Consider the following 14,262-nt stretch of genomic DNA (forward strand, 5'->3'; position numbering starts at 1 on the left):
TACCCAGCCCAAAAAAAAACAGATCAGGCCGACTCGGGTTGGCCCAACTAAGCTCGGTTCGACTAGATAAATTTTTATATATATATTATAGATTTTTATATATAATTATAATGTTTTATTACAAATAATTATATTTATATATTGTTTTATATTAAATATAATATTTTTAATTTAATTGAGCCGAGCCTAAGTTTCGGGTGTCAGGTCGGCCCGAGCCAGACTCCTTATTAGGCAATGCCGACCCAATGCCCAGGCTCACTTAAAATCAATCAATATCTAACTTCTCTCTATCTTCTTTCATATGTTTAACAGTAGAACACTTAATAATTTAAGAAGTGATAAGAAAGACTAGCCTTTTCCCATTAATGAGTTGCTGATATAGACAAATTAGAACTTGACTTCTTTTGTAATTAAAATATGCTGGTGGTTAAAAATAAAAAATTACGTTAGAAAATATTCATCCTACGAAGATTACAAACGGTTTGTATCCTATTAATTTTTAAAATGTTATAGTTGTTAAATTTTATATACATCCAAACTATGATGGTATATTTCACTCCCTTTTATTGGCTTTCCATTTTCCGCCAAACTACTTGGAACTCGATCTATTAGTTAGTACACATATTCTCATACTTTTCAAGTCTCTAATTACTTAATTACAAAGTTAAAAAAAGGCACATTTTTTATGATTACATCACAATATTCTACTGCGCTTAGGGCAGTCAAACTAACCTACTATCGTATTAGCTCTGCTCTAGCATCCATTCATCTGTTTAGTTTGTTTAAACTGAAGATCTTTTAAAACACACCTTTTAATACAGCTTTAGCCTTACATGGATGCTATCAAATACAACTTAATGCTATTTCACAACTTAAAGGACTTAATGCTATTTCACAACCTAAAGGATTGAGCAGTATCTCTTAAACCACCTGAAAATGAGTAGTTATTATCACATATATAATGAAAAAAAAATTGCAAATGGTGTTTTTTAGCTTAATACTGCTTTTTATAAATTGAGACATATTCATGAAACACTTGGCCTCAAATAATGCAACGTTCCGAACAATAATTAAAATTGCTATTCATAGAGAAAAATCTATGCAAGATATCGTGATATCTACCAAATGATTGACATACTTGTGGGTATGAAAGACTAGAACTAGATGTACATGAATTTGATCAATATTTAGGCAGAGTCATGCAATGCTTACAAAGTGTTCTATTTACCAAACAACCGTTAAAATATCAGATCTGGAGATTCGATACAGACACTCTCCCATCGGACCTCAAGTGTGAGGCTTTGGCCACATATTTATTGTCACAAATCCTCATTTTATATAGATGTGAAATCCAATGTTGCTTATTGCATGGGCTCCATATAAAACTGGTTTCATATCAGTGTGAGATATGAAATCTGAGGCTACCAAACACATCCAAAATAATTTGAAAGAAAAAAGTTATATGATTCAAATGATATTGAAAAAAAGCTAATAAATTAAATATTTTTATGAAAAACCAATAATTGAAGTAGTCAATAATCGACATTATCTAAGAATCTTTATATATGCAATAGACAATAAATTTTTTTGGTAGCCATACAAAAAACGCATCATAGTTGTACACATATCGATCTGGGAATAATTTTCTCCACTCATTGGGAGGATGAAAATGAAATGGACCACACTGCTGTGCAAGGATCAAACGCACTAGAATTATATGGAAAATGGGTTCCCTTGTGTCCTTTTCGCGATGGAATCGCGTACCAATGATGAAAAGAATAAGATCAAGTGGCATGTCTCACAAATCGATGTCAATACCTTTCATGCTTTGAGAGAGAGCGAGAAGCCATACACGTCAAATCTAGGTACCTTAAAATAGTAACATATTCAGTGCCTCTTAAAAGTAAGGTTGGGCGTCGGAACAGGTACTCGGTACCCAGCCCCAAGAAAAGGAACACCCGATATGTTATCGAGCCGGCTCGAGTGGGCCCAACTAAGTATGGTTAGACTTGATAAAAAAAATTTAATATTATATATATATATATATATATATATATATATATAAACTGATTGTTTTAAATCAATAGGTTCCAATTCGAACAGTCGCTTGATAGTTGTTGGCGAAAGCGGAGCCTATTTTATGAATTTGCGAAACATCGTGCGCGTATCCAGATTAGTTCGAAAAAAGAGCACGCAACGGAAAAATTTTATAAAAATTGAAAAAGCCCCACGTGGGGAGGTGGCCTTTTTTCTGAAAAGTCGCTTATCACCTGATCATTTTCTCCACATTTCACTTTTTCGGGCTGCGGATCCAATGTGGACCAAAACTATTTTAAAATCCATAGAGGTGCCGCAACATTATATTATTGTTGTGAGAGGCCAATAATGCAGTTCCACACGATGAACTTTTGTTTCGTTGTTTCCTTGGCCCGTGATCCAACGGCAGAAGTTTGGCAGAGATTCACTGCCATTTCTTTTCCCTTTCAATCGAATTTTCTCCATCACAAAATTTTTTAATGGACTGAATGCCTTTCTCAGACTTAATATCAAAATATAATATCTCTTAGACTTGCTACTGGAATCTAAGATATCTGAGGTGATTTGAGACTTGGGTGAATTTAATATTTACTTTTGTCTGTAGTCTCTTAAATTATAAATTTATAGTTTTGTAATGTTTGCTTGAGAGAAACAGCTTTTTAGCATACAAATGTATAGTTTTTTTATTCATAGGGAGAGCTAGATTTTTTTTTATAAAGAGCCAAAGGGATTTGTTTCACACATTTCATAGGTGTTTGAGCAGGGGTGAACAACAAGTCGAGCTACTCGAGTGTGACCTGTTAAATCTTGGCTCGTGCATAAGTTCGAGCTGAGTCATTTGCTTAACAAGACAAGCTCGAGTTCATGAGTCCACTCATTCAAATAATCGAGTTGAGTTTAAGCTCAACACATAACTGCCGAGTCGAGCTCAAGCCTTAATCGAGTTTGTCGAACCTTAATCAAGTTAATATATTTAATTGAGTTTACAAGTTTATTGACCCTTAATCGAGTCGAGCTCGATCTCAACACGTAATGTGGAACATTAATTTTTATTCAAACGAGTTTGTCGAGCCTTAATCAAGTCGAGCTTGAGCTCAACATGTAATGATGAAGACCAATTTTATTCAAACGAGTTTGTCAAGCCTTATTTGAGTCTATTCGAGTCGAGCTCAAGCTCAACACATAACTGCCGAGTCGAGTTCCATGTTTCATTAATCGAGTCGGGCTCGAGCTAACTGAACTCAGGCTCGATTCGGCTGACATTTGAGAATTTTTAAATGTGGCCTACTATATTTTTTAAAATTTAAAGGAAATTAAAAAAAAATAAAAACTATAACAGGTAAATGGCTCTGCCCCTGTTTGCATTTACCACAGGTTGCAAAACCATGGATTTGAATTTCATTGTTTGTTTAAACATTGGACCGCGGGTTTGAAGTTCATTGTTTGTTTAGACAACGGATTTCACAGCAGCGTAGATCTTGCATCATATTGGATCTTAAATTCAAGATGATCAAATGCAGCTTTAGTTAGCTTTGCTGAGTTTGAATCCATAGTTCTAAATTCTATATATAGTTTGTTAGAACTATATCAAATTAAGACGGGCTTGGTTCCAAATCAGACCTCCAAATCCATGATAACGGATGATTAAAATTCTCTCGTATTGATTATCATCTACATATAATCAGATATATGCTTATCAAAAAGACAAAATCGAAGGTTTGTAATATTGCCTTAGCATGACCCGTTTTTCTATTGGTTTCTGTTTTTTTAACTTTCAAATGAACAATATTCACATGGATATCATATGTATATCCAACTGATTAAATATGAGCCTTTGTTTCTTTTGATACACTGGCTCACTTTTGGCTAGGGGAAGAAAGAACAAGATATGAGAATGAAGCCAACCCTCACCCTCACCCTCGAAGAGACCGAAGACTCTCTTTTTTTCCCTTGGTCTTAGAGTTTAGGGCTGCTTCGGGACTTAAGTAAAGAACGGTACACCCATCAAATAAAGTGTCACATCTATCATTTGCAGCTCAAAGTAATAGCACTTACAAAAATTAAACTAAAAGTCAAATTTTTATGTGTCTGCCAATCCAACCAACTACGATAAATCCCTCGAAACAATGATTTTATAAGTGCAGATCAACCTGGAAAAGTACCCTTGATTAGTTTATTATATATCTCAGTTTGTCGCTTGTCTAGAATATTGATGTTATATACTTTGTACTTATCAAGCAAAATTCATAGAATCGGCTTAAATGGAAACGGGAATCATTTGTGACAGACTAATTTACAATTTATATTTTCAAACAAGAAAATAAAGAGTAAAAAAAAGTAAGAAAAGCGTATTTGGGAATCAAGAAATAAAAGAATCATCAAATACATATCCCGTTATCGTATTAAATTGAATCCAGTTCAACCAATCCACACCAATTCCAACAAAGCTCATACTTGAGAGTTCATTTGTTAACAAAAACAGACTCTTCTATAAATGTGCCCCAATCACATTTATGAAATAATGTATTTCAAAGAATGTTGCATTTCTCCTTTTGCGAAAGACTAAACGTTGGGTTTAAAAGGAACTAAGTTTCTAACTAATGTTTTTAGGCTCAACCTAACTCCAAACCTGATTATATATGTTGTACTGGTGCACGAAAATTTTGTGCGTAATTAACAACAAAAACACCCCTGTTTGGATTGAAAAAAAAAATTGTACAGACAAAAAGGGAAATCAAAAAAAGTGAAAAGACTTAAAAGGACAGTTCTTTTTCTATAATTTCAAAAAATACACTTTTTTTTTTCTTTTAGCGTATAACCAGTGGCGGAGCCAGCGTGGGGCTGGCGCTGTGGGCTGGCGTGGGCGCTTGTCCACGCCAGCCCAAGATAGATATATATAGATTCATATATATGTTTGAATTTCACTAGTTTTATTTTATGTTTGTTCAATTGTTCTAATTATTTTTTGCTCTTTATATGATTTTCTTTATATTCGTTGACGCATTACTTAGTCTATTTTTTTTTTCAATATGCTTTTGTTGTTCTCATGTCAAGATTTAGATGCCTTAATCGTGCCTAATTTGATTTTCAAGATCTATTTCAAATTTTAGATTTACAATACAGGTTAACTAAGAAAACGTGAACACCATTTATGACAGTGAAGGAGCCAAGCATTTAGTCCATTTACATATTAGAACAGTCACTTGATTTAGTTTGTTACATGTTGGTGCCTCTCGAATCTCGACTATAAGATCTTTAATTTCCATGATCTAAAATTTGAATCAGTATATATTAGTGCCCTACAACCAAAAATTTTCTGAGTTCGCCACTTATTTATTTATGAATCTACGATTACTTTCATAAGTGAAAAAGAAAAAGATCTCGACTTTGCATCTGAAAAGACATGTCATGTTAATCTTTGTCTTCTGATGTGTTCTCTGTGCTCGACAGCACATGCTTTGCTTCTACTCTTTCATGAGGACGAGTTCAATAGAACCCGATACCTTCCACTTGGGTCGCGCCCCACCACTTTCCTTTGCCTCCAGCCCGCTTTCACTAAATTAATCTCTTTCTTGGCGCAGCTCTTCGCTTCCGTCTCCTCCGCCTTTGCTGCTCCTGCCTCCTGCTATGCTTCTTTGTTTCTTTTCTTGACTATTTGTAGGAACTTAAGAAGAAACGGTGAATCTGATAGCACTTAACGTATATGATTTTTCCAGTAGTGAATCTCAGTTTTCAAATTTGTCTAATTTATGAAGGATTTTTGTTTGGCGATCTGAATCGCGCTTGACGAATGAGGAGATCAAAGCTTGGCCAAACATCCCTCAATGTTTGTTTATTTTTACATTAGTATCTTCAAATATTTGCTTTGTCCTATATGTGAGTGCCCCTTCGTATGTGAAAATCTATGAATGGGTGCCCCCTCCAGAAAACTTTTCTGGCTCCACCACTACGTATAACCAACATAACCAACTGTTCATGTACAGAGCAAATTATGGATTTTTCTTGGCTCACAAAACTCAGGCAATGAATGCCAAGAGAGTTTGATTTGAACAAACTTTTTGATTGGTTTTGCTACCTGAAAAAAAAAAAGATCTAAGATATGAAGTTCTTTGAAGAAGCTACAAACAACTGCATCTATAGCCAATGATGGTAAATCTACAAGATGAGATAAATGCCAGTTAGATGATTGGTGTACGAGATTGACAACACCTCAAAGAGTGGACCATAACCAATACTCCCACAAGTTCCCTTTTTGTTTTTATTTTGGCATGTTTATTCACAAAAAATGATTCGTTGGTTGATTCTTACAAAACCAACCATGTAGATCACATATACACAAGCTACATGTGAATTCCAAGTCATCATTATAGATATCAATTAATCAGAAACAAGAAAAATAGCACGCCTAGGTTTATCTCCAATACTGAAATCAAGAGAGATAATATGCTTCAAATCAAGAAAATTGCATGTTTGATAAGTTAATTTGATTATGTGGTTCGACTTGAGTAGATTTTGCTATGCATAAAGCAAGCAAAGAAGAGGTTACTTCAAGAGAGTAAATCAAGATGGGGGGCTGAAGATCCTAGCCAGCTATGCCTCACTTTGCAGTATATACATATATGTTGGTTGACCAATGTGTTAGTTGTCAATCGGAGATGGGGTCGGACGGCGGCGGACGTCGGCTGGTGACGGACGGCGGCGGACGTCGGCTGGTGACGGACGGCGGCGGACGACGGACGGCGGCGGGCGAGGACGGCGACGAACTGTGGCGGCAATGTTTAGAGTTTTGTCTCTTATGCCTAATCTTATGGTTTAGAGCTGCACAATTCCTGCCCCGTCTGCCGCTACGTTCTGCCGTCCGGCACCGGCGGCGGCTCTTCCTCCACCCCATCCCCTCCCAGCGCTTCCCTTCCTGAAAGGGAGAGAACTATAAACCGTTCGAGGGAGGAAGAAGCTGCTTTCGCCGGCAATGAGGAACGCGTGGCTTTAGGTGGTGGCTATTCTCATGATCAGCACGTTAATCTTAGTAGACCTTGGAATTTCTTCTGGCACCTGTGGCCTCATCGGCCATTGACTCCAACTATGGATACCAGCGGCAGCAAAATAGCCGTTCAGGAAATGGTGGACCATGGAACTCCCTGTGGAGCTATCTCGGATGGCCGCTCATTGATTAGAACAAGAATTACAGGGTTCCTGTCTCTGTGACCCCAACGGCGCTGCAAAGTAAACAAATCAACAGGAGAAGAAATTGAGAAAGAAAGACTTCAGCGCAAATTAAAAATAAAGAAATCTCTCTGGTTGGTGTAATGACAGAAAATTTGTTCAATTAAATAAGATATTTTTAGATTTTCTTTCAAAATTCTGCGTCTAATGACTGCGTCGTCATTTTTGAAACCTCAAGTTCTATTTCTGGACCACATGTTCTTTGTAGTCATTTTATTTATTTTTTTTATCTTATCAAAACTTGTCTTTTTCTGTGTCTGTGTGAGCGATGGGTACTTTTAAGTTTTAACATTAACCATTTCTGTGTAGAGGTCCACGAGGACGTTGCAGAGGTGGACAATGAAGAGGATGAAGAACTCGAAGAATGATCGATGGGTACTTTTAACATTAACCATTTCTGTGTAGATGCGATGAGGACGTTGCAGAGGTGGACAATGAAGAGGATGAAGAACTTGAAGAATGATCTGGAACATTTTATGTTTTTTTTGTTTTAATGAGATTATCTATGGATTGAAGGAACATTATCTTAATCATTAATGTGATGATATCATTTGGTTTTTTCAATTTTTTGAATTAAAAATATATAATAATAATTAATTATCATATATAATAATCGCCGTGCCCGTACCATTGTGGCATAGGTGTACAATAACTGTCAAATTTGCTTCGAGGGGCATCTCATGGTTGGGCTAGCAAGACGGTGAGAGTGCCTGACCTTCAGTTTGATTCCTATAAGCTATGTTTCTCTAGACTGCAAAAAGTGGCAACTAGATACTCTAGTTGTAGAGATGTTGATAGATCAGATTCGACTCGAACATACCTTTAATTGTATGTGCTTGTTCAGATATTCACATATTCAGATTCAAATATGAACAAAGAAAAGTTATATCCAAATATGATCCTAATCTGATTTTGCATTCATGTCTGAATCCAAATTTTGAACCGAGACTAGCTGATTTCAAAATATAAAAGCATTGAATACGTGATATTTACTTAAAACTAAATCATGTTCAAATCTAAATCCAAATTCAAATCCAATCGGGTATTTATATATCCAAATCTAAATTTGAATACAATCGGATGTCATTTCTTAGGTCCTAATTTGATCCAACTTCTTAATCGGATATTAATTTTTTTTCTACATCTTATTTTTTTGAGAACATTTTGTTATGATATCCAATCTAGATCGGATATAATTACATTGGTATCTAGTTGACCGGTGTACCATGAGATCACCCAAATCCCAAAGCTGCACTGTACCTTGCAGCGGAAGAAATAGGGGAGGCATTCGGTCCCTTGTTTGGTTGGCTTCCACTAAAAAGCTTGCAAATTAAGATTTCTCCAATATAATAGAAGCTCCTAGAAAAAAAAAGGTTTTGCTTTCCCCACAACATTTGGTAACATCTCCGCACATTACTCTTCTTCCCTCATGAAGTCGATCATCTCTCCTCTTTTTTATCTTTCACTTGGTTTCTGTCCGTAAAATTAATTATTAGATCAGATGTATACTGCGTGCTGAGTTATAGCCGTTGGGTTTTTGGAAGGTTTCTGAAATGTTGTGGAACTAATCTTTGCAATCGGTCTCTAAGTTACGCCCATTTGGGCCTTAATATACTGTTTAGCTAATTCTAAAACTTTCCATCATGTTTCTAATGTTTATATAATTACATAAGATTCACTAACAAAAAACTTCTACATAATCTCATATAGAAGCATGTATATATATATATATATTCGACGATGATTCTTGATTTAGAAGACATGAAGCCTGAACTTCTTTAGTTTATTTTTAATGGAAGAAAGGCATGTTTTATGTCATGTTCTTAATAAAAAGGAATGAATCATGTTGCTTCTTGCGTTGCCGCTCATTTAACATACTAATACGGTTACTATTATTTAATTCAGGTGAATCACTAATGCCTTTCCCAAGAAAGTTTCAACGGTGGACTTGATGAGGTAGGTTTGATTTGCTTTTCTGTGTTGGAAGGGAACTCTAACAATAGAGAATAGAAAAGCAAGTGAAGAATATAAGAAGGATAGCTACTAATCATATAAACATTAAGTCTTCCGAGCCATATAGAATGAAACAACATATGTATGACATCAAACCTCTTGGGAGGGTCATTAATCACAAAGTGCTTCAGAACCTTCATAACATTTGCTTGCAACTTCAAGTATGAATGTTCAGGAATGTTAGTTAGAATCTCTTTAAGTTCGGGTATCTTTTGAACTGGAATCAGAACAGAAAAATGAGACCAATCTAGAACTTTACTGAAGGGGAACACGTAGCCATTGGAAATCGGCACCGGCACCCAACCAGCTAGTATGGATTCAATGAGCCTGGGACTGGCGACTTCATACCCACTTGGGCAGAGGCAGTACTTGGCGCTCATCATTTGCTCCTTGTAGCTTTGGCCACTGTTTGAAGAGGAACTTTTTGACGGAGCCATGGTTGCCTCCTGCAAAAAATGCTAACACCGTTTTTGAGGAAGGTGGAGTTGCGGTTCTGACGGTTCTTCGGAGACGAAACCTGAAGTAGAATTCTAGGAGTGGCGCATCCTTTCTTGGATTGAAGCCTTCTGAGATGTTGGCACTGCACAACACCCTGATCAAACTTTAGACGAGCTCTTGCTTTACAGTGCCTAAACAAGACCAGAAAGAACCCAATTCATATTGATATCGACTTGATATATGAAATGTATTCAAGATAATAAGTTCAACATGCACCCCTATATATATATATATATATATATATATATATATATATATATATATATATATATATATATATATATATATATATATATATATATATATATATATATATATATACCCATGGTCACATTATGTTCATGTTGGACAACTAATTTGAATCAGCCCTAGGCCACTATAATATTGCCATAATAGCTGAATCCGAATCTACACTCAATGCCTTCCTTGGCCTGCTCTAGAAAAATGGATGGACAGCTCATACTTTTGATGTTAGGAAACCATAATACGCACTGGGAAAAGTGATTTTAGGATGAATTCATTGAGATCAACATTAACTAATGAGTGGATTTTGGTAGCCTGGTTAACTGGAGACTATGCTCTTGCTGGTGAGTCTGTGAGGGCGCAAATCTATGTGAGGGATGAGGTCATGTGTTGTTCTATTGATCCCACAACTTAAGCAAATCTTGGTTAAAAATTTATTGCCTCAAGAGTGCAACTAAATGACATTATAAGGTAGGGCATAGTTGGTTGAGTTAAGGGCATGTGAAAGGTTGGTTTCTAGTTTGATTCTCATTTGTGTTATAAGTGATGTGGTACTGTATCTAAGTTGAAGGGGGCACCATTACCATCAGTGATGTTAAAGAAGTCTAGAACCCCAAAGGTAGGGAGAATCGAGGGACCTTTGGCCTCTTTTTGGGTGGTGGATCCTCCTTTTCACCGCCACGAGTGCAATGACAAGGATGGAGTTGTTAGTCATTAAAACTAAATTAAGTGCATGACTGAAGGATGATTTTGATATTAATATTTTATAGTTTGCAGAATGTGGCATTGAATTAGCACATGCAAACTTGCTGCTTCCAATCACTGTTTACAGCTAGTTGATGTGAGCAATAATGGCTGGTGCAAATGTGCTTTTCACAATGGCTTCGAATAATGGGTGAAGAAGTAAAGAAAAACTGAAGTGGGAGAGATTTTTATTTACCCTGTCATGGCAGGCGACAATGAAATGATCTGCACCATTTTTGTTGTTCCAATATGGGTACTTTTTTGCATATGGGTACTTTTTTGCTATCACTTGGATATAGTCACTGATGACTGCCCACATTCGGTGAAGGTCCACAACGCGGGCCTTGGATGCGACAAACCTTCTCATTCTTTGAACACTGAAAGGGAGGAAGTAGAGCAAGGCATGCTCTAGATAACTGATGATAAAGGGCAGCCTCTGCTTGTCCATCTCTTGGATGAAATGGCCCTCGATCGAGTACACTCCCATGCTAGACCCGTCACCGAAAATGGCGGCTCCCCTTCCATGTAGATCCATATCTTCAGCCTCTTCTCTATCTCTATGTAGCTTCTGTTTAAACCGGGCATGGCTGGTCAGTAACTAGATATATGACTATAATAACTACCATTTTCACATATGATCACTAACAGTATTGAAATGCCATCTACAAATTATAAGCTCGTTGCTAAAAGATTCTTGAAGTGATCAAGGCCTGATCAACTCCTAGGAAGCTTGATCACTAGTTGTTTTTACTTTCTGCAAAAGAAGGCAAATGCAAAGTTGATTTACTGATGAAATGCGTAAGAATTGTCCAAGAATCAACCAAGTAAATGGCGTCTTTTAATTGACCCGGTAAATTCAGTCAATTAAAATTTATATTAATTCTTTTAAAACAATATGTTAAAAAATATTTAACCACAAGGTGAGGTATATCGGTCACGTGGTTGTTGTGAGATATTTTAATTGTGCAATATTCGGTCTTGGTGAACAACACGTAACAATAAAAATAACAGAAAACACACCTCACGTCTTGATATTATTAAAACCATACACAAAAATTTTGGATTTGTCAATCGGAAACAACGTTTTTGTCAAGCAGTACTGTTGTTCGACTAGGAATCGGCTCATATTGCCCTATTTTTGGATTTTATGAGTTTTACAAATAAATTAATGTATTTTAATATTGATTTTAAGGCCAAGGTTATTGTTAAAATTAGTTGGGTTGATGGAAAATTTGATTAAAATAACATTTATATCAACAAATTGTATGTTGACTGATTTTTATTGGCCTCTTTAATTATACAATGTAGGATTACTAATTCTTTTTTAACTATTCAAATTAGTTATTTTTATTAATATTAAAATTAGTTAGGTAACTACATAAGCAATTTTTATGTTCTATATTTCTAGGTTAGGGATAAAAACCAGACTGCTTAAATGCAATGATTAGAGTACTTTTCCTTTTTTCCGATCTAAACTTACTTATTCCTATGGTCTCAAGAATAAATTGATGAGAAACATACATTAAATTGATTATTTTTTGAATTTAATCATGTATTGATAAAACATAAAATTGAATGGCTAATATAACATCCAAATTTTAACCATGGAAAAATCTTCATTGTTTGTAAAAACAGCTAAAAATAAAACATGTTTTATATCAAATTAGTTTTTATAAACATATTATGATTGTTTCATTTTAGCAAAAAATTAGAGGGTACGATTTTTATCCATAACCTAACGGCCTGTAATCTACCAATTTTCCCATGTTTTATATTGGATCTATAAATTTATGAAAGAACCTTTTAGGTGCATTTAGAATGTAGATATGTTAATTTTTCATGCTCCTTTTAAATTATGAATAAGTTGTAATTTTTGACTATCTTCTCAGTCGATTTAACAAAAAAAAAAATCTAAGGATTATATTTATATGGGACTTCCCAAGACGGTAAAAGGAGGCCTGGTGGAAAGGATCAACAAGGACGTGTTTGTGGGTCATGTGGTGATGAGCCCGATGGCAACGGCCCTGGTGCAATTGGGCTCCACCGATGGCCTCAAGGTCCTCAATAGTTTGATCCTTGCCATTAAAAGCCCCTTTGTCGATGAGATCCACCAAAGCAGGAAGCTCCCCAAGTTCATAAAGGCCTTGGATTCGGAAGGCCAGGGGTTGAAATCGACTGCTTTGGATTGTATTCTGGAGATTGGGTACTTTGGCAGAAAGGAGGCAATCAAGGCCATGATGGAGGAGGATTTGGCGAGGAAGCTAGTGCTCTTGCAGAAGTCGAAATCTCGTGGTCATGGTGAAGAGTAAAAGCTGGGCAATGCAAGTGGTGAAGAAATGCAGGATTTCTCCACTCCTTGTGAAGATGGTGGCGATGGAGGGTCCCCTTCTATGAAGGAGGAAGAGGAGGTGGAGGAGGAGGGGGGTTGGAGCAACATCCATTTGATGGGTGCATGGCCAAGTTTGCTATCCAGTTGGAGGAGAGAGCCTTCAAGCTGGAGGTGTTGAAGAGGGTGAGAGAGGCGGTGGACTCTGATGCCAAAGCTGCTACCATTATTGCTGAGGTCTTGTGGGGAGCCTGGCCATGAACCTTGGTGGTAGTGGTGGTGGAGAAGGAGGTGTCCGGTCGCCGGCGGCCAGTGGGTGGTTCAGATCATTTTTTTTTTCTGCACATATGCTAAAGGGAGAGTGTTGTGTAATTGTAGGTTCGGAATTGTCTAGATCTGTAAAATGATTTTAATTATTAGAGGATTTGCCATCTGCATTTATTTTTTCTCATTGAATTGCATCTTCGACATGTGTAGCGGTGAAGGGGTCGTCTCTCCTCTTACTTTTTGCACCTGTCAGGTTCTTCTGGAGAGACTCTTTTTTGTTTTCTTTGGACATGAATTATGAAAGTTAGTGCTTGGGGATCCAGAAGGTCTCTTGCAAAAGATGATTAGAAACAACGTGTTGCACTCTTTAACATTTCATACCCTTTTCGTACAAAATATAGACATGAAATCAATACAATAGAAATCCACCTAAAGTGGCTTTACGATGCATAAATAAGATCTTAACAGTCAATAACATCATTTTAAGCTTATAAAACTCACTTTCGTGTTGATTTCCATAGTGTAAAACATAAAGATCAATAAAGTTTGGGTTAAAATAATAAGTGGTCGTTATGTATATATATGCTTTGTTAAATTTTTTAGCCTTTCATATTGATACAGACCTAGACCCATTTGTACAAGATATGTATTTTTACTTAGTTTTTGGTTCAAGATACCAAACAAGGACACCATTCATCTACATCCAAACAATTCTAATGATAGTAAAGGTGAGATTGGAAGCATGTACGCAGACAAATTATGACTGTATGCATACATGTGTGTGTATGTGTGTGTGAGAGAGAGAGAGAGAGTGAGAGAGAGAGAGAGAGAGAGAAAGAGAAAGAGAGAGAGTGTATTGAATTTAATGTATTACTCATTTTATTACATGAGGAACATAGCGTCATAAGTAG

The 14,262-nt window shown here is 36.3% G+C and overlaps 1 protein-coding gene across 1 annotated transcript; it reads right to left on the minus strand.

Annotated features, from left to right (window-relative positions):
* Positions 1 to 9,173: 9,173 nt before the first annotated feature.
* On the minus strand, positions 9,174 to 11,574 carry LOC116246837 (probable glycosyltransferase At3g07620; the record flags this gene model as incomplete). The annotated part of the gene is made up of 4 exons (XM_031618726.1): positions 9,174 to 9,719; positions 10,955 to 11,135; positions 11,240 to 11,326; positions 11,546 to 11,574. Coding segments are annotated over 4 exons (843 nt in total), but the record flags the coding sequence as incomplete, so codon positions are not given.
* Positions 11,575 to 14,262: the final 2,688 nt, after the last annotated feature.

Source organism: Nymphaea colorata, chromosome 2 (assembly GCF_008831285.2).
Source record: "Nymphaea colorata isolate Beijing-Zhang1983 chromosome 2, ASM883128v2, whole genome shotgun sequence".
Taxonomy (NCBI): domain Eukaryota; kingdom Viridiplantae; phylum Streptophyta; class Magnoliopsida; order Nymphaeales; family Nymphaeaceae; genus Nymphaea; species Nymphaea colorata.